The 26,411-nt window shown below is 35.5% G+C and overlaps 1 protein-coding gene and 1 long non-coding RNA gene across 4 annotated transcripts; both read right to left on the bottom strand.

The window, feature by feature from the left end:
• Positions 1 to 239: 239 nt before the first annotated feature.
• On the bottom strand, positions 240 to 24,990 carry LOC125655769 (uncharacterized). 3 transcript variants are annotated; one of them, XM_048886283.2, is made up of 11 exons: positions 24,341 to 24,990; positions 20,089 to 20,159; positions 19,693 to 19,851; positions 18,704 to 18,810; positions 18,289 to 18,439; positions 17,483 to 17,617; positions 6,261 to 6,452; positions 5,715 to 5,818; positions 2,898 to 3,039; positions 1,310 to 1,403; positions 240 to 1,058 (listed from the first exon to the last, which is right to left on the bottom strand). In XM_048886283.2, exons 2-11 carry the CDS (start codon positions 20,132 to 20,134, stop codon positions 641 to 643), a joined length of 1,548 nt encoding a protein of 515 aa, XP_048742240.2. In that variant the 5' UTR covers positions 20,135 to 20,159; positions 24,341 to 24,990; the 3' UTR covers positions 240 to 640. The 3 variants fall into 3 exon arrangements, with proteins under 3 accessions (XP_048742240.2, XP_048742239.2, XP_048742241.2); XM_048886282.2 differs by having other exon boundaries at positions 5,709 to 5,818; positions 24,341 to 24,987; XM_048886284.2 differs by lacking the exon at positions 17,483 to 17,617 and having other exon boundaries at positions 5,709 to 5,818; positions 24,341 to 24,988.
• Positions 12,636 to 16,660, bottom strand: LOC125661578 (uncharacterized). Its single transcript, XR_007364986.2, has 3 exons — positions 16,230 to 16,660; positions 15,288 to 15,354; positions 12,636 to 13,014 (listed from the first exon to the last, which is right to left on the bottom strand). It is a non-coding gene; the product is annotated as an uncharacterized LOC125661578 (long non-coding RNA).
• Positions 24,991 to 26,411: the final 1,421 nt, after the last annotated feature.

Raw genomic sequence — 26,411 nt, 5'->3', positions numbered from 1 at the left:
AGACAAAGTCTTACAGGCCCATGTTTAGGTTATTTCATAGCTCCGTAACAGTGAGGGTTCTGAAACATGTGGAGCGTATGGAGATCACTATCTAGGGGTGCGTTTTATTTTTGACATGATCAATACATGAGCAGGGATAGAACTCAACACTTCCTTTTAGGAAGTGAACACTCTACCATGGAGCTACCGTAAGCGGAATGTATATAGGTGTGTGTATCTCTACAGATAAAAAGATATGATTATCGGCTAAAATTTATTACAACATGGCTAATACAAATCATACGCATATTTGGAACTAAAATCTGTTTCAAAATATTTGAATATGCAATTTTGTGGAATCAAACAGGCTACTATTTATTTTTATTATGACACTCGTGACAAATGCTGTCTCTCTGCACGTCCTATCATACGTCCTTTGTAGGAATTAAAATTAGCTTCCAAAAGAAGAAATCACAAAAAAAATATATTCATGAAGCTACTTCTCATTGATCATTAACAACCCCACCATCTCTCTAAAGGGTACATGTATATATTGCATTTTGGTTTTTATAGAACTATGCATTTTTCACACAATTTTCAATAGCACTAAATTGAATCATCATTTTCACACAGATTACACATACTTGTTGGAAATCATATGCTATTGTGAGGAAACAGACGCCCCCATTGGAGGGGCCCTGATATCTGCCTGATCATAGGCGTTGTCATCTGAGGTTTTCGTGCATGAACCAGAGCGGTCATAGATGTTGTCAATACGACTCGTTTGTACCTCATTCATTTCAGCGTAGTTGGATGTAACAATGGAAGCATGGTGGTATATATCTTCGGTTTGTTTCCGTCTAGCTTGATTGTTTCTGGGGTGATCATACACTCCATCCTCGCCTTTACTATATGGGCTCTCTTTCTCAATGTCCCTCTCACTTTCTAATTTGCTAGACTCTTTTCTTGATCTGACTACATTATAGATAGTTGAGGTTGCTGTCATTTCTGTATTGTTGTGAGCATTCGGCATTGACCTCTGAGGGTGGCTCCTATTTTGTATTTGTCTTGTTTTCCTCCTGAATGAAAACAAATGTTGTAGAGTATTTTGTACAGTAATAATCTAGATTATTAATTTTTCGAATGTTAATAACGTTTGTATAAATAAGATAGGAAGTGTACAATATCAGGATCATGATTGCACTTGCTTTTTCGAGCGAAAAATTACTTTATATTTCAAATAAAAAGAAGTAAGTAAAATGTATCATTTAATGATAGCAACTTCATCGCTAGTTTAATGCATGAATTTCCAGAACAGATACATGTATACCTGAAAAGTACAACAAGCAACAGCAATGCTATCATAACAACAACGACTACAACTGCAATGACTGGAAATAAAGTTGCAATGGTTGGTGAATCATCTACAAAGACAAATGTATAGGAAGGTGAGCATGCTTTAATTCAATGTAATAAACCATTAGCTTTATAGATAAAGGAAGAAAAAGTTCATTAGGGGAAAATAATTTACATCGGAAATGTGAATATAACCAGGACTGAATTCAAAACTTCAGAATTTGATGACATTAACCCATTTTTCATGAATGTCTATCTATAAAATTTCATCCGTGTCTTTTCCGTTTACATGTAAGATATCATTTTGTGTATTTCTTTTAATACCAGTTATGTCATTTTCATTCTTTTATGATAAATCAAAGAGTTAGTGTTGGGGGAATTCAAACAGATATCTTCATACTGATAAATTATTAAACATGAATAATTTTGACCCCATATTGTGGTACTAACATAGCCTCAAATGGTCACGACATAACAGTCTAATTTGATCCATCCTAAACGAAAGGTTGATAATTTAAATAGAATTACTTGAACAGAACTTTTGAACGTTTACATTTTGATCTGATTGGTATGGTCCTGCTACTCTCTAAAAGAATTAGCTTTCATTAATTTCCTGTAAATCCCTATCAAATGTTTTTGATTTGCTATTGTGACCCTACATATACCAATTTCCAGGGCCCCTGACTTGAACAACCTTGAATGTGATCGACCTAAAGGTGCTTCCATATGAATGTAAAACTTATATGGTACCAATTTTGATGCACCAGATGCACATTTCGACAAATAAGTTCTCTTCAGTGATACTCAACCGAAATGTTTGAAATCCGAATGACAATGAACCTTTAGAGCTATTATAGGGAAAAACAGTGTGCCAAAAAGTGGAGTCAAATTCGTCTAAGGATAAGAGCTATGCGTGAGGGAAATAATCCTTAATTTTGAAATGAAATTCTAAATTTTATAACAGCAATTTAATATACATCCTTATCTTCAAGCTAGTAACGAAGTACTTAGCTACTGGGCTGAAGAGACCCTCGGGGACTAACAGTCCATCAGCAGAGGCCTCGACCCAGGGGTCATAATGTAAAAGTTATACGGTACTAATTTTGATGCACCAGATGCGCATTTCGACAAATAATGTGTCTTCAGTGATGCTGAACCGAAATGAGTTGGGGGTAGTGAAGCGGTGAAATCGCAGGACGGGCCTGATGATATGCAAGTCGACTTAAAAAGCGACAAATGAAACACGGTTGCTCTTATCGTGGTAAAAGAGACTGACTTTCTTGACGGAATTCCATTATTTGTTGATTGCAAATATAGCGTTTTACATCCAAGTGGGTTTATCTATCTATCTCTCTATCATCTATCTATCTATTCATTTAACGGTTATCTATTTATCTTTCTATCTATGCATTCATCCATCGATCCTTCAACAATCATTTAACACAAAAGAAACCGAAATATAATATCGACATTAAATGTAAGAAACCACATCATTGGAACAATATCAGATGCAAATACTCTTAACCTAAGGTAAAAATGATTAATTATTAGATTACAAATACCTTCACTCTCCGGTATCTCCCATGTCGCAGTTATAGTAGAAACATGTGTATACAATGTGGTGAGGTTTATACCAAAATATACTGTCGGTTGAATATTTGTTTTCACAAAGGCTCCTCTAGATGTCGGGCTGCTACTAGCACCCTGGAATATTTATATATTGCTAAGTTATGTTTCCATGATTTCGTACATTTTCACAGATATCGGTTTTCTGGTGATAACTAACTAAATCAAGAAGAAGAATACTATATTTAAAACAAGTGAAACGTCTAACGATAATAACAATATACTGATAACGTCATACAGTAATTTATTACGTCAAGAGATAATCAAATGTCACAATTGTACCAGTGCATTGTTATGTCGCAAGCCAGGCAAATAATGCACCGGTGTATTGCTACATATAAATGCATAAAACATATCATTTACAATAATATCACTTTATGCCTTCTATATGATAAATCGAGAAGTTAAAATATGTTTCCCGCAGCTAGTTAATTTTCATCTCAACAAACAAGCAATTATTGTAGTTGTAAAACTTTTCTCAAATTAACATCAAAACGTACGACTTTTCAACACTTTATTCGACCATTCTTCGCGATGAATGAATGATTAGACATTTTGACATCATAGACAGTTGCTTCTTGAACAACAATGGAAAAAGGAAATATTTGTATCTAGTGTTCAGTCATCCAAAAATTACTTTGTTAAACATCTGATCACCAAAGACCACAAATATATTGTTAATGAGGAAAACTAGCATATTTTTATTCAACTTCTGAGTACTTATGCATGGGTTTAGAGTAGTGTTTTAAAAAGTAATTGTTTGGATGACTGATCACTAGATATGAATATTTCCGTTTTCAAAATGTCTAGTCTTTAATTTATTATGAGGAATGGTCATGTAAAGTATTGTGAAGTCATAGGCTTTGATGCTATTGATTTGGGAAAAGTTTTGCGGTTTCATGTTTACTAAAAAGTTCTTTAGAATTGTTTAGAATCCACATTTGATTAACACCATTTCTGGCATATGTAGTCTCACAGTAAGTTGAAGTTTCTCCTTCACAGCTGTTACTATTTGCGTGAGGAGCAAAGATAGGGGGCTTAGTAGAGCACTTACTGGATCCAGCAATGTATCTTTGTTTCTAAGGGTTTTTATGTAGTTTAGGAATCCAGTATATTCATTCGACCCATTGACTTGGATATTAAATGTGTCGAAAAACTGAAGCATGGTTTTGAAGAATTTCATCTTTTGAAAGGGCAGTTGGGGCATAAGTACGATTACAAAAAGTGGAAGTAATGCCAAGTTCGTTTAAAATACAGTTGTAACAATGAGCCTTACAAACAAAGACAATATCGTTACAAGCTTTGTCAGCTGGAACCAAACATATTCCTCATGTAAACTATCTAATTCTTTTTTCACTTCTAGTTTATTAAACACAGAAGGATAGATGGTACGTACTTTTGTTTTAATATGTTTAGTACGTAATTTTAATATTCCTCTTATGCTTTTAACCCATTCTGACAATGTATCAAGTTCGTTTTCATATTTAGCCCATCGTATGGCAAAACCTTTGACAGAATTCATAATAGAGATGAAGTTCTGTTGCCCATTGAAAGACCGAGGTTCTCTGTATTTAGGACCTTTTAGAATAAGTGATTTGAGGTCCTCATTTTCAACTATATCAACATCACCAGTAATGACATGCCCAGCTGGACTATAGTTGAAAGATGAAGAACAAGAACATGTAGTTGGATTAAGTATAATATGGTTGAAATCTAGGCACTGTAAAGTTGTTTTATAATTATAATGTTTGGATGCAATAGTAGAAGTACATTTTTAAGAAATACAGGGTGTAGACTTAAACTTGAAATAAGTTGGAATACATGACTAAACCCTTTTATGACGAAGAATGTTGCTTATGTTGACGGCATCTATTCCTTTGTAAATTGGAGCTTAAGGAACTGGCGGCATGATTTGGAAGGAATATCATCCATGACCCGTGCTGGTTTAAAGAGCCTGTGATCTATAATCATAGAGTTCAGTCTATATTCATGTGTTGGAAATTCCAATTATGGCCTAGCTGTGGCTTCTTGAAGTAACGTATGTAAAACTCTCAATGGAACAGCGTAAAGTTTTGTACGAATATGATGTGGACCTAATTGTCTGTTGACGTAAGGTAAAAGTGAATCAAACGTGACATAATTTATACTTGGTCTTTTATATGAACGATGTCCATGACAGCGTTTCTGTCTTTGAGTATTGGGAAAGAGTCCCATCACATTCACGTTACTAGTCAAATTTCCTACATCATATACATTACCATTGCATCCATATGGAAATATAGTGCCCAGGGTCCTGATCCTGTGATCTTCTCGTTGTCTACGAAAGTTGGATTGTTTGTGTGATGGTAATCCCCCCCCCCCCCAAATCCTTAACCCATAAACAATGACTGGTCAGGTAAATCAATCTGCTTGTAAAGAAGTTGGGTACCACCATTATTTATTTGAAATCTGTGCCTCGATATTCTTTTATTAAGTTACCCCTTCGTTTCTTCCACATATGTTACACTCAATAGCGAATACAATGTATAATAAAATACCTCTAAATTGTACGAGTTATACATTTGTCATCGTCAGCATGTTCATTATCTGCTATTTATCAGCATTATTTATCTGTATATTTGAGCGAGTAGTGCTACTGTCTATCAAATATATAGAGATTGTTCAACAGTCAATTTTCTCTGGGAGTAAATGAAAATTGGGTGTTCTTAAAGCGACATTGTGAATCATTAATAAAGTAGAAAACTTACACGTACACCTTTGCATAGGTACTTTCCCGTTGTTGAACAGTTTACAAATCTGCAGGAACTATTGGAGCATTCCTGACATTCCACGACTTCCTGATATTTCGTATGTAATTCTGAAAGTAAATGAATGCCAAATTAACTAATAAATATTCATTCATCGTTCCATACAGTATTCAGAAGAAATGGCACAATACTTTATCGAGATATATGTGCAGCCATGTAATTTTTTCGAAGTCTGTTCATATGTTGCAAACTAGAAATCTAAGAAATACTTTGAAACAAAACAATGACATTAAAGCATAATAGGTTTCACTAAAATATTTTTGAACAAACAAATCAGGTGGCAATGTGTTTGTCTCTTAGCTCTATGATGTGAATGATTAGTTTAAAAGATGAACAATAAAAACACAATTTCGAATGTCAACATTTCGTGCTAATATACAGTATCAGGGCCTGAAAAGCTATGACCTTCACCAGAAATTTTCAAATGTAATAAATTTTATACAATTAAAATACTAAGCACATAAAACCACCAAGAATGTCATACATACTCACCTTTATAAGAACTGCTATCATAAATTTGATTTGCTATTCCAAGCCTTGTTTGTTCAGCCATCGTTTTAGTGAATAAATGACATCCTTGAGTTATTTTTTCCATATGGAAATTCCCAAGTAGATACGAAAGTGACCGAGAGATTTTACAGTTTTTCATTCCCTGCCTCAAACTGGATTCTGAACTTCGATTACCTAATCACAAATCAAAGAAATAATCATGTAGCCTTAAATAATTCATAGAAAGCAAGACAACGACATAAATTCATTTCCTTTTCCGAGGAAGTAGTGATTCAGATGGCCTAAGCGGATTTCCAATGAGGGATTTATTCACCAAACGAAGCAAGACCTAATTACCAAGATCACCCCAAGCAGGAAATGGAGTTTGGTTGAACACACCCTGCACAGAGGACCCAACAACATCTCACACCACACATTGGATTCGAACCCACAAGGGAAAGGGGACGACCATCACCTGGAGAAGAACTCTACAGGCAGAGTGCAGGTGACATAACATGGGGTGAAGCCAAGAGAACAGCCCAAGACAGAAAACGAACGGAACTAAGTAAGTAATACATATAACTGTAAACCAATATAAAGCCAAAAATATGAGACTTATTTTTGAAGTAGTTGCACTGCGCGGGTATGTTAAAGCAGGTCATATACAATGTATCCATGTAAACTGCACAATCTATAAAATCTGTCCTACACTGAGGGAGGGAGCTACTAAGTTTTAAAACTATTTTTGTGTTTACATAAGAACATTTTGCATCATACCAACATGTCAAATATGTGGTTCCGTATGACGTAATTACATGACTGTGTTAATAGATCATGTACCACAAGAAGATAATTCTGAGGAAAAGCATCAAATCGGACTCTAGAATTTTAGATATTCTAAACTATTTCCAAGGTAACACACAAGGAAATTGCAATATGGATATATTTTATTTAAAAACGGAAACAAACATCAACAAACAATTTAATTTGAATACTCACTTTAAAAGAGCGCTATCCATTTTTATATCATCATTTATGTAAGAACACTTAAGAATTTCTAAACAAAGATTATGAACATATGAACTGTCATTCTTAAGGTTTCAACATTAAATATGTCCGGTTAGAATTGCAGAATACCTTTCAAACATCATTTTAAAATCAGCAGGTGCCCCTCAAAAGGTCTTAAACTTACAAGTGCCACAAAATCTATATCAAGGATGTTCAGAGAAAACATATTAAAAATAGGGACGTCACCCAAGCCTGTCAATTAAAAGGATGCTATACGCAGGGAACATATACCTAGTAATGTGATCCGAAGCTTCACGTTTGATCTGATGATCTGCGCCTGCCAACTCGATCAAGTTACTGTAGTAATAACAAATTTATCATATATCCTCTTATGTATTTTAAATCCACGTTTATAAGATATTTTATGTTCGCAGTTTTGTTTGTGACGCGGTTGATATTTCCAATAAAAACGTTGCGTTGATGCATTGTGACGTCACCATTTTCTGAGGATTCTGTTACGGAATCCGAAAACCCGTGTCGTGATACGGAAAATCGGATCACATTATGTGAAATCAACCGAACAAAAAAACCGAAATATTGATGGTTATATAATAAAACAGCATTATCAAACATACGGAACGTTGACGCACTTCATAACCCTCCGGTCCAGCTCATTCCACAAATGCTCGATTTGGGACAAATCTGGACTGTGTGGTAGCCAGTGAAGAACTGGGACATTGCTTTGAGTCAGAGAGAAACGACATACCCTAGCATCATGCGGGTCTTGCGTTCTTCTGCTGCAACGTAAGGTTCCATTGATGGATAAGAGTAAGGGCATGTGATTGATTGAATATTGTTTAACGTCCCCCTCTACAATGTTTCACTCGTATGGAGACGTCACCACTGCCGGTGAAGGGCTGCAAAATTTAGGCCTTTGACCATTGAGCAGGGAGAGATCTTTATCGTGTCACACTTGCTGTGACACAGGACCTCGGTTTTTCCAGTCTCATCCCAAGGACCTCCCCATTTAGTGGCCTCTTACGACAAGCAAGGGGGTACTGAGGACATATATTCTAACCCGGATCCACACGGGACTGGAAGGGCATGTGGTTTCAAGACTTGATCAGATATGTTATTGCTGTAAGATTGCCATGGATAAGCACGAGATGTGTTTTCACTCCTTGAGATATCCCCACCCATACCATAACAGACCCTCCTCCGAATCAGTAGTTTTCCGTTATGCAAACGTCAGAATATCGCTCACCACGACGTGGATAGACGCATTGTCATCCATCTGACCTTGAAAGCGTGAGGCGAGACTCGTTAGTGAACAACACACGTCTTTAATAGGTCAAACAAACCGATTAGGTGAATGTGCAAGAAGCCACTGCATTCGACATTGAGTTCGCCTTTGCGAAAATGGTAGAACTCCCGCAACCGATTTCTGACCTTTGTTGGACACACTGCCAACCATGAGTGCCGACAACTTCGCGTGCCGTCCATGTCGTCGTCTGAAATCGATTACGGACTATGAGAGACGTATGCCTCTATTTTGACGTCGCAATGAAAGGTGGAGATAACGAACAGTGATCAATCTCATAAATCCCATAAGCAATATAAATAAGATAGTTGGGCAAACACGGAACCCTGGACACACCAGAGGTGGGATCAGGTGCCTAGGAGGAATATGCATCCACTGTCGACCGGTAACGCGCGGGCGTCCGCTCCTGTGACGGTGAACCAGTCTCCTGTAGTTATGAAACGCACAACTAAGCGGGATATTGTTGTCTCATGTACACCATATTATGAGGCTACACGACGTTGCAAATACCTCAGCGTTATCAGAGCAATGCCCCTGCCCCAATCGACTTCATTTAATAGCTGCATTTTTCTCTACAATCGCTTCGAAACGAAATGTTGTGTAGCTGATCTGTACTGTTCCAATCTTCGGTTTTTAATGATTTACCAACAGATATAGTGCAGAAGTATCCCATATGCACGTTTTCGTGAAATTATTTTCTGAAATGCATGCAGCGTCGAGTGGGGTTGCGGCCAGCTGAATCATTAATGAAGAACATTTTCACAGTGTACGGAGGGAGCTCAGTGTCTAATTTAATTGCATTTCGTCCACGTGTCTAAAAGTTATATTACAAAAACCGAACTCTAAATATATACATCAACTTCCCATATCTATGTAGCAATATTCAAGAGCTTGTTTTGCCTATGCCCACTTTTTAAATCTAGCCAGGCTACTGACAAACAAGTTGATGGTATGGGGGTTTCAACAGTCTTGCTTAAGGTCGGTATTTCGCAAATTCGATGGTCGTCATAACGATCTAGTTTGCCAATATACAACCTATCATTGGGTCTTGCGTGTTTCATACCGATTTTAAGTCGTTCTTGCCACATTGATTTTGAATATGGACTACCCCCTTCACCTGATCAAGACAGGTCTCACGGTGGATGTGACCGGTCGACAGGGGATGCTTACTCCTCCTAGGCATCTGATCCCACATCTGGTTTGTCCAGGGGTCCTTGTTTACCGAACTCTTTTGTATTCCTTGTGGGAGTTATGAGATTGATCGCTGTTCGTTATCTTAACCCTTCATTGCTTCGCCGATTTTGTCTCAGCAAAGATCTCCATGATTTGCCTTTCCGTACTCGAGTGATGACATCATAAATGACCTTTCCTTAAAATGGTCTGGATTTGACCAATAATTCTCTGAAATAAATCCATTCACAATCCAGCTTTAAAATACTATGAACACTTGAATATATATAACTTCAGAATTTTAGCATTCTGGAAAAAACAGTTTCTGGACAGACCAGAGAGCTACAGATCTGCACCTATAAAGTGTCGATTTACAACACAATTCTAACCATTTAGAGACCGCGGCAGTGGTCTAGAGGTACAGCGCTCGCCCTGCAAGCGGAAGGTCGGGGTTCGAACCCTGGCCGCGACAGACCTTAGTGGTTAAAACAGGTAGTGACAGTTCCATCACCAAACGCTCGGCATCAGCCATGAATGTCACGGGTCCTCGGAGATGACCTTAAAACGGATGTCCCGTGTTACAGCAGGTGTGGCACGCTAAGGAATCCTCACTGCTCAATGGTCGTAAGTGCCGAGCATAGGCCTAAATTGGGAGCCCATCACCGGTCTTGGTGACGTCAACATATGAATGAAAAATTCTCGAGAGGGACGTTAAACAAGATACTAGCAATCATTTAAGATCAATTCTATGTAAAAATCAAAGAAATCAGATAGGGTCTGGCCACTCAATGTCACAGATTTCTTTGATTTTCACAGTATTAACTTTACTTGCACCATCTTACATAATTTCAACCCCACCACCGAATTTCTACCATCCGTTGCCATGGAAACCGACAGCAGTCTATGAGGGCTAATTGAACTGCAAAATTCAGCCCGTTTTGCCCATGTTTTGTCCTTGTGGTATATAAAAAATTGAAAAAGACGACTAATTTTCTCCATAAATCTCGATTTCCCATAAAATTCCCTCCTTATTTATGATACCTATATCCACCTATGGTAAAGAGTGTGTTACTGACCGCTGTACCAATGTATTATAATTTGGCACTTTGCCAAAAAGTGATTTTTTGTTGGATTTCATTGATGAATTTAGATAATTTGGAAAATACATACAGCATAATCAACTGTCATCAAAGGATGTCCATATCAAAGACTCTTAATATATATAAAAAGCTTAATGGTGAAACGTAGTGCAATTGATCTGTAGTAACATGAAAACTGTACATTTGGGCATTTTGCCAAAATGGGATTTTTTGTTGGATTTCGTTGATGAATTTAGATAATTTGGAAAATACATACAGTATAATCAACTGTCATCAAAGGATGTCCATATCAAAGACTCTTAATATATATAAAAAGATTAATGGTGAAACGTAGTGCAATAGATCTATTGTAGCACGAAAACTGTAGATTTGGGCAGTTTGCCAAAACGGGATTTTTTGTTGGATTTCGTTGATGAATTTAGATAATTTGGAAAATACATACAGCATAATCAACTGTCATCAAAGGATGTCCATATCAAAGACTCTTGATGTATATAAAAAGATTAATGGTGAAACATAGTGCAATAGATCTATTGTAGCAGAAAACTGTAGATTTGGGTATTTTGCCAAAACGGGATTTTTTGTTGGATTTCGTTGATGAATTTAGATAATTTGGAAAATACATACAGCATAATCAACTGTCATCAAAGGGTGTCCATATCAAAGACTCCTAATTTATATAAAAAGATTAATGGTGAAATGTAGTACAAATGATCTATTGTAGTGCGAAAACTGTAGATTTGGGCATTTTGCCAAAAATTCATACTAATGACAAATAATACAACCTACACCATTTTCAGTTAAAATGAACAATATGAGCAATTGATATTTAAAGAATAAACATGGAGAAGTCTAACATATTATTAAAAATTAGTTAGAGTGATTAAAAAAAACCATGTAAACATAAACTGTAATCCAGTAGGACCCCCCCCCCCCCTCCCCAAACACCAAGTAGATTTTGCAATCATTTCCATAAACGAGCTATATTACATGTACTGTATTGTCATGTAAACTATTATCAATAACTATAAAAAGTCTTCTCAAGATATTGGGTAGATACCAATAAATTGTTCATTGTACTGCCTTGTATTTGTTGACCTTTGACCTGGAAATCATTAGGGTCATCTACTATTCATAACCAACCAACATATGAAATATCATAATTGAACAACAGGCCCAAGATATTGGGGGGACACCATTGCATAGAGTACTAGCTACATTGCACCTAGTCATTTTTAATTGATTGATTTATTGATATTTTCCGCCACACTCAACAATTTTTCAGTTTTCTGATGGTGCCCAGTGTTTATTGGTGAAAGTGAGAACCCAGATAAAATGTACCTGGGAAGAGACCACCAACCTTCCGAAAGTAAATTGGGAAACTTTCTCACTTAATACCAGCGCGAGCGGGATTCGAACCCGCGCCGACTGAGGCCGTGTCATTTTGAACGCTATGCTCCAACCACTCGGTCACGGAGGCCCCTGCCATTTTTAATCTTTTGACCTGAAAATCAATGGGGGTCATATACTACCAGTGACCAACCCCTGTATGAAATATCACTATCAATCAAAGGGTTCTGAAGAAACTGGTCAGACATCAATTGTACAGAGTATTGTATTGCACCTGGTGAACTTTGGACCAGAAAATCGATAGGTGTCATTTTCTACTGCAGAAACTGCATGAAACTTTAAATGTATTGAAGTTTGTTCAGTGTTACTGTAATCTATGTTGACATACCATTAATTAGTAAATTTATAATATTAACACAGAACAACTAATTTTTGCAAAGTTGTTTATTCAACAAACATGGATCACAATGTTATCCAAACAACACAATCATCTTTTTAAAAAAATCATTATAATAGTGATTTTCCTTCAACTGTTCAGTAATGAATCCTTATTCAGTAGGCTCACATAAGACACTTGCAGGTTAATTTTGCAATGTTTTAGTTACATTAGTCTTCTGACACCAAAACTTGATCTTAACTAAGTCATGGTGTTTCCTTAGAAGAACAGTTTACTGAATCAGGATGGACTTGTGTCGTGAGGTGTGTTCATTGACTGTAAAACTCGCAGTTTTTTTTCCATTCTCAAGAGCTCTTCTTTGTCTTCTATATCACATAAGAGTCATGGAATGCATCTTCTGCTCTTCAAGTTCTAAAAAATGTGTTGAACAAATATTGAAAAGTTCATCTTATTTTTCACATTTTCATACAGTACACACCTAATTCAATTTGATTAAACTAAATTTACATGTACAAGATCATTCCTGATGCTAGAATAGTAATTTTACCACTTAATTAATTACTTAGTTGATAGATTATCATGCCTGCCCCGTGACCCGCCCCTCAAAAATCATCTGTGAAATAACATAGATTTATATATCTGGCATTAAATTATGCACTTCTGTTGACAAAAACTCGTTTGTCATCAATATATTTCTCAGAAAATAAGAATTAAAAAATTGAAATCTTCCCACAGTCTGCCCCATACTTTTTGGTGACCCAGGATGATAATCTTACTAATTAAGTTGAATTGGCCTAAAGGATGTTATGTTTTGATACAGTTTGTATACATGTGTTTATGCTGTATTGAAGAACTATTAATAATGTTAATACTCATAAATTAACAAGATGTCCACAAACCTTATTGGTTACCTGAGTATTAATCAAATTTCAAAAAATTCAAAGTATCACTATAGCTCTAAGGGCTATGAAATCCATGTTATACACTATAAGACTCTTTTGGACCCACATTCACAACCCTGTGTTTTCGAAATTCGTAATTTTGGTACCCCTTTCTGTTTTTCCTTCATAAGCATTCAGCTTTATTTAAGGTAGTTCCACCCTCCTGTGACGTCATAAGATTTTGCGGAGTCAATGATTTAATAAGATTTATGCATACCATGAACATAAATTGTGTTCGAGTCTTTCTCAATAGTTATTGTAAAAAATCTTGTATAACCATAAAATATTTCAAACGTATATGAATAATCAATAAGCTACATTTTTCACAATGCTATACGAGTTATTTCCCCCTGATTACAGGGAGCGCGCATCACATTACTGTCATTCGATGGTGTCAAGTAAGGAATAAATAGAAAATTTGCAATTTCTGATTGCAATCAATTGCCAGTTAAGGAATTTTTCTAAGAATTAAGTGTAATGGCTTGAAAACAGTATAACTGAACAAAATGTCTTAGTCACTGATTACATGTATGTGGCCCATGTGTGTTTTTCTTGCAAGCAATGTATGGTCATGATGTAACAAAGTATGTAAATATTAACTAGTCCTCAATTTCTTTAGATCAGATTCATGATGTCCTTAGTATATCAGCAATTCTTCATTATCAATTTCTATCAATATTTTCAACAACCAAACACAACAAAACATGCAATAAGATATGCCTAATACACATGTACAATAAACGCATACATGTACATTATCAATTTATCGTTTCACAATGAACAACACTACTTGTTGCTAAATGTACACCAGATGCCAATAAACAAAGCATGTTAATTATCTTGAATTGGCATCTCTAGTGTAAAATTTTTGTTAAAATTTAATTGTTAAGAATTTTCAGGCATTATTATGAAGTCACCCCCCCCCCCCCCTTATCACATGTATGCTTTCATTGTGCTCTTAATTCTAGGTGTCTGTTGTTTTAAAAACAGACTACTACTGAAATCCTCAGTATTAATTGCATAATTTGGACACAAATAAATGTCAAATACACTTATACCCCCCCTCCCCAACTCTACAATTTAACGAAGTGTATATCTGAAAAAGTTTTCTCCATAAAATTGAAGAAATCAAACCCTGGTTCTAAAACAAAATTCTCAATTTTGGTATAGAGCATTTTTAAAAGTACCGTCAATCCAGAGTCCTTAGATTTACAATCTATGTTAATTCCCCCCATGTCCCAAAGATGCTTAAAAGAAATTTGAAAAGAATTGAAAGGGTGGTTATCAAGAAAAAATATTAATGTTCAATTAACGTCTTATGATGACTGACGCACACAAATAGCAACATGTAGGTCACTTGAGTGATTCTCAACATTGACCTAATTAGAATTAATCATTTTTACAAATGATACTGAGCTCATACACATGTGTACATATATATGTGCGTCATTGACAACAAAACAACTAGTCTTTTTGAGTATGCTAATTAAGTGAAGTAATAATTTTTTTTTAGGAAGTTGTGATGAAAACGTTTCAAGTCATCATGTTGCATAAAAAATGGATGATCTCCTGTGATTATTCTAGAGAATTCAGTTTCCATGCAGGCTCTATAACCAAGAAACTAAACCCAATGTACCACATTCCCCACATCTATTAATTTGTTTTAGGATTTATAATACTGGGATTCAAATTTGAATTTCAAATTATGTATTCAATGTGTATGTATTAATGCTGAATATTTACCTCCTCAAAGTCAGCAACTTGGTCAACTCCATCTTTAAGTGATTTGCACAGTATGATGCTCATACAGCTGAAACACAGAAAAGCACACATTAATTACATAAAATAGTGGTCATGTACTTTGGCCAAAATATGTGATTATTGGATGAAAAAGTAAGAATTTAAAAGTATTTGAATATTTACAATTTACATTTAATATTTTTTGATTTACTTCAGTTGACAGGACCTACATGTATTAAAATTTGAGGGCCCAGTTACAGGACCCAATTCAAAATCATCAATTTTTCATAATTTAATTTTTCCAAATCAAGTGTCCTAAAGTTCATAATTACAGATATGAGAAAACTTTAAATCATAATAGTATTTGTGTGATTTCTTCTGTAGATTAGAACCATCACATATTAGTGGGGGTTACCACAGGTAAACAAACTTGAAAGTAGCCTGGCTCACCAATATATATATGATTTTAACAATCTTTATCTAGAATGCACACAGGCATTCACATGTTTGTTTTTATTGTAAACTTGACAGTCAGAGAGAGAGAGAGAGAGAGAGAGAGAGAGAGAGAGAGAGAGAGGAGTCATCACTTAGTATTACATAAATTAAGCCTAGTCCTTTTGAAAATTTCAACATGAAACATGATTTTAAAAGTATTCCCCAATTTTTACAGATCCTGAACTATGTGTAAATGTGATAGGAAACTCCCTGAGTGAATGTTAGGTTGGGGACATACTTAACTAGTATTCTATATTGTACACCCATGCAGTAAATGACAGGACTACTTACAATGTTCAGTCTACATGTATACCACTATAGCTGACTAGCCTGGCTGGCAGTATAAAATAAATTGGGGTTCTCATATGTTTACTAAAAGCCAAATTTTCTGATACATTTTATTCAGCCTTTACTTTAGAATTTGGATTCTAAATCAAATAGAATACTTACGTCAATACAAGTTCCAACACGACAACAGGCAGGGCTTTTTCATATTTTCTATGAATATGTCTGTCAGCCTTCTGTTTCCTTGGTAATTTTTTTAGTCGGATGTGATGCAATAAAGCGTTAAATTCCACAACATTTACTTTTTCTACGAATACGTAGACGATATTGGATGCTAGAGTCCGGTGACTATGGCAAAGATCAAACGGATTTGTATTCCATGAAATAAACCGGAATCCTTTAGCACAATTGAAGATAAAGATCGTGGTAGTGAATTAAGTGAACAAAGAGCATCTGATATTGATAAACTTCTGAAGAACAAATTGAATAAAAACTCAATTTCCACCTCCTGCCATACTGAAAACAAATGAAGGCTGTTCATATCTCCAATACAAGAGAGTGTTACAAAGGGCAATAACTCTTTCTGGTGTATTTTGGTTTGTGCACCAGAGGAAACCACTGGTTTATGTGTTTACCTTTGGTTTCTCCACAAATGTGTTTTTGTACTTTTTTAAAGTAAGATTCAATACATTTTACTAGCATGTGAGTTTACACCAAATGACTGGGCAAATATATTTTATCCCTCTCTAAAAAATTACATATATCAAACCCTTATACATCATAAAAATAATTATTTCTATTGTTTCCAAGGATTAAATAAATACAAAAAAAATTCTAAAAGCTAGAACCTAGCTCAAAATAATTTTTACAATTGTTGTTTTTATAAACAATAGGTTTAATTTTTGATTATTCAAAATATAACATACATGTGCATATCTTGTCCAGCTGTTGTTAGAGGATCGGTTTCCATGGCAACCGTTGCTAAGTCAAACCTTTGCATGTCCTTTTTGTTTTATATCTATCATAATATTGTTACACACAAAGTTTCATAAAAATCTGTGACATACCGTGGCCACTGAATTTTGATAGTTACATAGAATCAGTCTTAATTCTTATATACCTGTATTTTGAGACATCTCAAACATTTAATGTCGAAAAATTCTTAACATATCTTTCCATCACACCTGTGTTTTATCAATATCACCAAACATTCATTAAATCCTATTAGAAATGAAGATCCCGACCCCAACAAGCTTCCAAATGTATATGAATGACAACGGATGCATCCGAAACCTTATTGAGCATCTTCAAACTAAACACAATATTAATGTGAGTTTAATGGATGTATGAATATATGTTTTGACACAGGTATAGTAGACATATTTACTCTATTTTAAAGTTCATTATCGCAAAGGTACCGTTTCCCTGGCAATCCTTGTGGTCTAGTAACTTGCAGTTATCAACGTATAGGTATTTGGAATCGCCTCCACATTGGATTCCTACACAAGTACTGTTTTGTTCTGAAGTTACAATTCCGTTTTCAAATGGAGTGTCTGTACAAAAAAAGATAAAATTGAAAGAAAAAAACCCACGATAAACTTTCAGTGCTTAGAGTAAAGCGTAGTCCAAAAGGTAACGGATAGGCATAGTGACCAGAAATGTTAATATATTTAACGAAAAAGGGAACAAGGTTGATATTCCGTCGTTTTGTTTTCAAACCGAATTCTTTGTTGAATCGTAGATGATAAAAAGGTGAAGATAACGAACAGTGATTAATATACAATGTATGTTCTAAAGGAAACAAAATCGATAACAGGGAAACACGGACTAGAAACACCAGAAGTGGGGGCAGGTGCGTAGGAGTAAGCACCTCTTGACCTGTCACATCCGACATGAGCTTTATATCTTAAGGAGGTACCCTACATCATCATAATGGCTGACTTCCTTTTAAAATATGGATGAAATACATGTATACATATCAGCAATATTGTCTATCCATTAAAAAATTCTCGACTACCTGAGTAGCTCAGTACGTTAGCACGACGACTGCTGAACTGTAGATTGCTTGTGCGAGTCCAGCAGGCGTTTAAATTTTTCTCAGATTGCTTCCAACTAAAACTGCATTTTTTGGCTAAATAAGTAACTTTGGAAGTTTTCAGTTTCAAAGTATATTGTGCATATCCACCACTTTTCATCCATATCGAATTTCTACTAAGAAAATTACCTGATTTATACATGTTGAAAGCAGATGGTCCACCACATGTATTGAAAAGAAACATGTTCATTTTCGTTTTTTGGGTACAGTTATAGCTACAGTTCTCCGGAGGCAAGGGTATTGTATCACTAGGATGGTCTACACAAATACACGTAGTCATCTGCAAAAAGGATGCGGTTGATGAATAATGCCTTCATTCGTTTACTACGAATTGAGCAATAAAAAATATTGGATTCAATTGATTCTCGGCAATCTGCACGACAGTTTCAGTAACTGGCATATTGATCTGAATTTGTTTCGTCAGTTTGTCAAACTGATACAGAATTTATAAGTCATAGATACAAAGATGCAGACATGTTGAAAATTTCTTCGAACTGAATAAGGTTTCCATTTAGAATAGCAATCGATGTTTAGATAAGAATACCTGAATACCAAATGTAGATATATTCTTTGATGTACACAATTCTTGACATTCTCCAAGGGATGAAACATTCCGCTTCATTTCGTATGAAATATTCTCATCGTAGCACCCTTAAAAGTTAGTGACCGAAATGTGAATATGCTATTCCCTTTGCAATGCAAGTGAAATTACAAATAGAATTAAAAAATAAAAGAATACACTTCCCATTTCAAGGGAGGGATAAAGGTAATACCGGTGACTTAAGAAAAACCGTATTTATGATTGGTAATTCCACGCCAGCCACCATGAGTCAACAAGTCCATGAAGATTCCTTTGTATCTTCTTATTTGATGAATAAAGTACGGGAAATTAGCTGATGAAATTTATTCCAATTTCCATTTTTTATATTAAAACCTAGTTTGTATGTATACCTGTAAGTACCGTATCACAGTTAATATTTTGCATGAAAAATGTACAGTAACTGTTCTACTACAAATGCGTGTATTCGATTTTATTCAATGTATTTGAAATTTTCTGAACATCTCCATTTCATATTTATCATAAATTGATTAAGAAATAAACATAAGGTGTACTCACTTTATACGAGGTACACTAAGTTAAATCATCGTAAATAAATCGCGAAACAGTCCATACAAGAGTGTAAACTTACTTTACAGTTGTATATCAGATAAAACGAGACGACATTTCTTTTATTCCTTGTGATTTAATTCATATTTTTCCCCCATGTATTTTGATGAATAATGCTAAAGAAACAATTATATGGATTATACGGGGCAATATTGCAGCTCCTACAAAAGGGAACTACGAAACGCATTGTGACGTCAGTGTTAGGACGTCACTTGGCGTAAATTAACAATAACTTGGTTTAAATTAAACGAAGCATTCAATTTATCTTTTACAAATCAAATGAAAATATTCATTAATGGATTATTAATTGGAATATCTTTAAAATATCTTATGCATAAGTACGTTTCTCGGATTATTAAATTCACCTAATATTTTTATCCATGAAGACAATCTTTTATGATAAGCAGTCCATTGATAAAATCCATCTGTTGATTCTGATGGATTGATGGGTAACTTTCCACCCTGATTTTGACAATTTTTTTGAGCTTCAAACCAGGTTCCATTGAAAAATCCTCTACAGCCCTCTGTAATTAATTTTAAAAGCATTTTCACTACATGTACATATTATTAATTATGATCAATATTATCTACATGTTATGTTTGATTTCGATGATACTTAACTTTTATAGACGTATCTTTACGTCTTGCAGTGATAACACTCTCGTGAGAAATTTTTTTTGCATATCTGTACACCATATTGAAGACAATTGTTCTTTGCGAATTCTATGTATATGTAAAATAGTAAACGTATAGTTCCATACCTATAAACATCATTATAATGAATAAACTTCTCAGCCATCCGGTCATTTTGTTTTCTCAGTATGTATACAACCTGTGAAGAAATGTCTATGATCATTTTTGTTAAAGAGCAGTGAAACCGACTATAAATAGAAGCTGTTTTTAAATATGCTTCATAAATCTATGGACGTTTAAAATTTTTAAGATAAAATAGACGAAAATGGAAACAATACGTATGATTTAAAAGTCGTAATATCACCAAACTCCATCTGTTAGAGTAATTTCATAAGAATTATCACACACCATGCTGATATCATATTCTTATAAAAAGTATCCTATCCCCTGGGGGTCTGGGTAAGAATAGATCCTTAGTACCCCTCGCTTGTCGTAAGAGGCGACTAAATGGGGCAATCCTTCGGATGAGACCCCCCAAAACTGAGGTCTCGTGTCACAGCAGGTGTGGCACGATAAAGATCTATCCCTGTTCAAAGGCCGTAAGCGCCGAGCATAGGCCTAAATTTTGTAGCCCTTCAACGGTAGTGGTGACGTATCCATATGAGTGAAAGATTCTCAAGAGGGACGTTAAACAACATAAAATGAATCAATCAATCAATCAATCAATTCGTTCTTATTCAAGGATGAATTCTTATCATCAGTCAAATAAATCAAATGATATGCACAATAGTCTTCAAAGTAAGAGGGTACAGTGAATTTACATGCTATGCTGAACTTACTAATCCGTGGGCCATTTTAATTGCCCTATTCCTAATGGGGAAAAATTTAGAAAAAAATATTTTCACTTTCTTATAAATGATGTTCCAAAAGATATGATAACATTTGAAGTTGTTTGTTTGTTTTCGGCTGATTTCCGCCACACTCAACAACTGGGAAAACTTTCTCACTTACTGGCGCAAGAGGGATTCGAACCCGCACCGACCAGAGGTGAGAGGTCGTCTGATTATGAGCTCAATGCTCTAATCACTCGGTCACGGAGCCCCCTCCTCCCCTATGTATTCGAAGTAACCTCTAGAAAGACGCACTTTCATCAACTCCTTTGACATATGTCTCGTCTGATAGTTGAATAAATGCAATTTTATAGCATCAAAGTGCTGCAAGAAAACGCGTCACTTATTTGGAATTTGGGATTCACAAAATTACATTATGATTTTAATAAAATTACCTTCCAATCAAAAAGTAGTTATGCTCATTTTAAAACTACATTACCAAACCCAATTTCCGGTTATTGTTATGAGAATTTCCCAAAAGAAAACCAAGTCACCAAGCAGCAAATTTTAAGGATAGTGAAGAAATTTGGGAAAACAGGATATATTCAGGACAGTAGACAGAGCAATTTAAACAGTCAAAATGTCTGTTAGAAATCGAGGGACGTCTCAACAGTGCAAAGGGTCATAAAGAAACACCGCAGAGGCATATTAGGAATTGTTTAAGGATGTGAGAAACAATACCAGTGTACCATGTAGTAGATCGAGTGTTCACGGAATTTTAAGATTTTATTTGCATATCGAATAACTGCAAGATCTAGATGAGGGAACAAAATGCATGTGTCATGGCATTTGGTTTTCCTATGCAGCCTCTCTCTAACTTGAAGGGATACAATACAAGAGGAATTTTTGATCTTGAGTTAGGGAAAACCAAATCTTTTTCTTGGCCATGGAAATCTTGGGCCTTCATGAGTTCTAAAGGGATAATTGAACCTTTTTGCATTCAAGATGGATTTATTGGTTCTGCTACATGACAGACCTAAATCGTTAAAACAGGTAATGACAGTTCCATCACCAAACGCTCGGCATTAGGTGTAAATGTTACGGGTCATCGGGGATGACATTGAAAACGGATGTCCCGTGTCACAGTAGGTGTGACACGCTAAAGAACCATCACTACTCAATGACCATAAATGTCATGCATAGGCCTAAATTTGAAGTCATGCACCGGTATTGGTGGCGTTTCCATATGAGTGAACAATTCTCGAGAGGGACGTTAAACACGATACAATCGATCAACCAATGTGATTTCAAGGTTCTTTGGTATGTAAGGACGGTGACCTTGAAATGACCTTGATACAAATCACGAACCTTGTCGCCCACTTATCTGTATGTCAAAAGAATTTAATGCATTTGTTGCATACAGAATATAACTTGTGCAATAAATTTGAGATGAATACATCCTTTCATTTCAAGCAATATACCCATTGGATGTGGAAATTCAAAGATCATTACTCCCAGACGGTTGTCTTAGCATTTTATAGCCCCAGTCATAATTCAATGTGACGACTTTTACTGTTAAATACTCAACCCAGCTCCATATTATCTGACAGAAAATATGCCATTAACGCTAACATTTATATAATGTTCGCTAGATGTTAACAGGAAGTGAAACCTAAGTTAAACTTCCGTGCAACTGGTTCAAGATTTAGAGTATTCCACGCCTCAAATGCGAAAAATTATGAACCGTGGCGTTTATATTCGTCATATGGAAAAACTCGATCACAAGAAAAATGATGTGTTCTTCAAGTATTAATGGAAAATGGAAAGCCGTGAATAAAATGTAAATATTTTACTGACGTTTTTCAAAGCGATTGTTAGGTCATTCTTGGCATATAGACTGATTTTGCCTACGGATTACTTTGTGTATTTTAATCAAGACACAGGGTTCATGGAGGGTGTGACCGATCGACAGGGGATGCTTACTCATCCTAGGCACACGATACCACCTCTGGTAATATCTAGGGGTCCGTGTTTGCCCAACTCTCCATTTTGTATTCCTTATCGGAGTAATGAGATTGATCACTGTGTGTTATCTTCACCTTTCATATACAATTTATTTATATCTTCAATTTTTAATATTCGATTCCTCATGTTAGCAATCTTTGAGTTATATTTCGTTCTTAATGCATGGTAAAAATGCATTTTTATGTATATAAGTACATCAGATTACCTTCCTGGTTCAGTGAAAGTAGACGAGAATGCATGCAGCGATAAAAGAATAGATCAGGGAGATAAACAATTATGTACATACAGTTTCTTAAAAGGGCATCTTCATCAAACGTACACCTAACAACACCTTTGTCACATTATGAACTGGGAGGGGGTGGGGGTGGGGTAATGCTTCTCTCAGCAATGAGGAAAACATTTTCTCTCTCTAATCAACACATTTATTCAAACAAAGAAATCAATTTAATGTATGATCTAGCAATGTAGGTCAAACGAATATTAATATTTAAAATGTTGCTAGATGACATCTCCAATATTGAGCACTCCCTAGCATATTCGTTTTTAAATTTGATTTCATAATCATCATACACATTATGAAATACAGGGGATGCTTACTCCTCCTAGGCACCTGATCCCACCTCTGGTGTGTCCAGGGGTCCGAGTTTGCCCAACTATCAATTTTGTATTGTTTATAGGAGTTATGAGATTGATCACTGTTCGTTATCTTCACCTTTCATACACGTATTTATGTCATTACTATCGGGAGAGTGTCATGATATGCATGTATTGATGTCATTACTATCGGGAGAGTGTCATGAAATACATGTATCGATGTCATTACTATCGGGAGAGTGTCATGAAATACATGTATCGGTGTCATTACTATCGGGAGAGTGTCATGAAATACATGTATCGATGTCATTACTATCGGGAGAGTGTCATGAAATACATGTATCGATGTCATTACTATCGGGAGAGTGTCATGAAATACACGTATCGATGTCATTACTATCGGGAGAGTGTCATGAAATACATGTATCGATGTCATTACTATCGGGAGAGTGTCATGAAATACATGTATCGGTGTCATTACTATCGGGAGAGTGTCATGAAATACATGTATCGATGTCATTACTATCGGGAGAGTGTCATGAAATACATGTATCGATGTCATTACTATCGGGAGAGTGTCATGAAATACATGTATCGATGTCATTACTATCGGGAGAGTGTCATGAAATACATGTATCGATGTCATTACTATCGGGAGAGTGTCATGAAATACATGTATCGATGTCATTACTATCAGGAAAGTGTCATGAAATACATGTATCTGTCATTACCATCGGGAGAGTTTTGAACTTGGGCCCGATCCCTTTGTAATTTTAATTTGTATTGCAATGAATACGTTCAAACCAAACCAAACCAAACCAACGCCATATTCAGCAGATAAAATCAATTTCAAGAATTTTTTAAATGATTTACACTGATGGAATTCCTTGAAATACGAGCTTAATGAAATTGAATATGAAAGCAGACTTACTGTAGTGGAATAGTTCTCCGATGTATTTACCACGTCTTTGTTTCCGATCGAGAGAGAATTTCCCCCTCGTTAATTCATGGGAAGTTCATGCTATAGTTAGAATTATCACAGTTCTGGATGACATCCCCTAAAATAACTATTTTAGGTACATGTAAGTACTTGACTATCACGAAATCCGAGAATCAAGGAAACATGGTTTCCCGTCTGATATGCGAGAAAATTATCTTAGTTTGTATGAGGAAAAAACAAAGATTTTCCAACGTATCATACTCAGTGTTTGGAATCACGGGCACTTATATCGCTTGGGGGCCTAATTACTATATAAGAGTACTCTTATATAGCTATTATCCTTGGACGAATTTGGCTCCACTTGTTTGGCACGCTGTTTTTGGCTATATTTAGATTTAAAACTTCATAGTTATTTCGGATTTCAAACATTTCGGTTGAGCATCACTGAAGAGACATTATTTGTCGAAATGCGCATCTGGTGCATCAAACTTGGTACCGTATAAGTTTTACATTATGACCCCTGGGTCGAGGCCTCTGCTGGTGGACTGTTAGTCCCCGAGGGTCTCTACAGCCCAGTAGTTAAGTACTTCGTTACTAGCTTGAAAATACGGATGTATATTTAATTGCTGTTATAAAATTTAGAAATTCATTTCAAAATTAAGGATTATCTCCCTCATGCATAGCTCTTATCCTTGGACGAATTTGGCTCCACTTGTTTGGCATGCTGTTTTTGGCTATATTTAGATCTAAAACTTCATAGTTATTTCGGATTTCAAACATTTCGGTTGAGCATCACTGAAGAGACATTATTTGTCGAAATGCGCATCTGGTGCATCAAAATTGGTACCGTATAAGTTTTACATAGTAATATAAGTGCCTGTGTTTGAAACTCACTGTAAAATTAGACATGCAGGGCTAACTGATTGTAAAAGTTATCAGCCCTGCCAAAGACCTACTAGCCTTGAGGAAATAACTGTCATTTCTAAAATTACTTTTCTTACTGTCTAATAATTAAGGACAATTCTTCAAATTTTGATACACTATGAAATATGCATCAATGAATTAAAATCGATGAAAAAATATACGTTCACCAACTTTTATTTTCGGCGGGGGTGCTTCAAAGTTAGGCAGTGAAAGATGCATGATTTTAAATAAGATAGTGGGAAAATTCCCCTGTACAATATAAAAGTATGGCAGCAAGAAAATATTTATCTTAAAAATCAGAAAAAAATATAGGTCGTCAGCATAGACTTTTCGGGGGAACCTGTTAAGGGGATTTGTGACCAATGTTCAAAGAAAGGAAAAAGATTCTTTACTTGCATTGTGGTTCCATACTTTTCTTTTATACTGAATAATATGGATTTGGAAGAAGGTTTATCATTTTGATATATATAAGTGTTAAATCATCTTATGACATTCCAACAGTGGTATCAAAATATATGATGTGTAAACTGTCACAGATATAAAGTATAGATATAGAGTATAGATATTGGAGCTTTAAACAACAGCTTTATGATATATCTAGTGTGCACATGTTTTTCCTTCTTTTCAATTTCATAATCTTTAACCTTTTATAACAACAAAAGGGTGTAGATTTTCTTTCATTTTGTTGTACATATGTACGGCAGTTTGATTCGTTTCACATGTACGGCTTTATGCACAGAAGCGAGAAAAAAACCCAAAAAACACTATTATATATGTGACAAGGACTCAGCTCACATGACTTCGATTCCAATCATACATTTAATTTGAAAAAAAGTTCTTTGGCTTGTTACAAATTCATTACCGGTAAGGTAATATATTTGATTCATTTAAATTTTATTAAGCGAATTTTTTTTTAAAACACGTCAAGTTGGGCGGCTATACCATTGATTGGTGGCGCCTAGTTTTTATTGGTGGAAGAGAGAACCCAGATACAATGTACCTGGGAAGAGACCACCGACCTTCCGCAAGTAAACTGGGAAACTTTCTCACTTACCGGCGCGAGTGGGATTCGAACCCGCGCTGACCTGAAGTGAGAGGCCATGTGATTTTGAGTGCGATGCTCTAACCACTCGGCCGC

This window comes from Ostrea edulis, chromosome 7 (genome assembly GCF_947568905.1).
Source record: "Ostrea edulis chromosome 7, xbOstEdul1.1, whole genome shotgun sequence".
NCBI classification, from domain to species: Eukaryota; Metazoa; Mollusca; class Bivalvia; order Ostreida; family Ostreidae; genus Ostrea; species Ostrea edulis.
The sequence above is the reverse complement of the archived record's forward strand: the minus strand, read 5'-3'. Positions and strand labels throughout refer to the sequence as shown.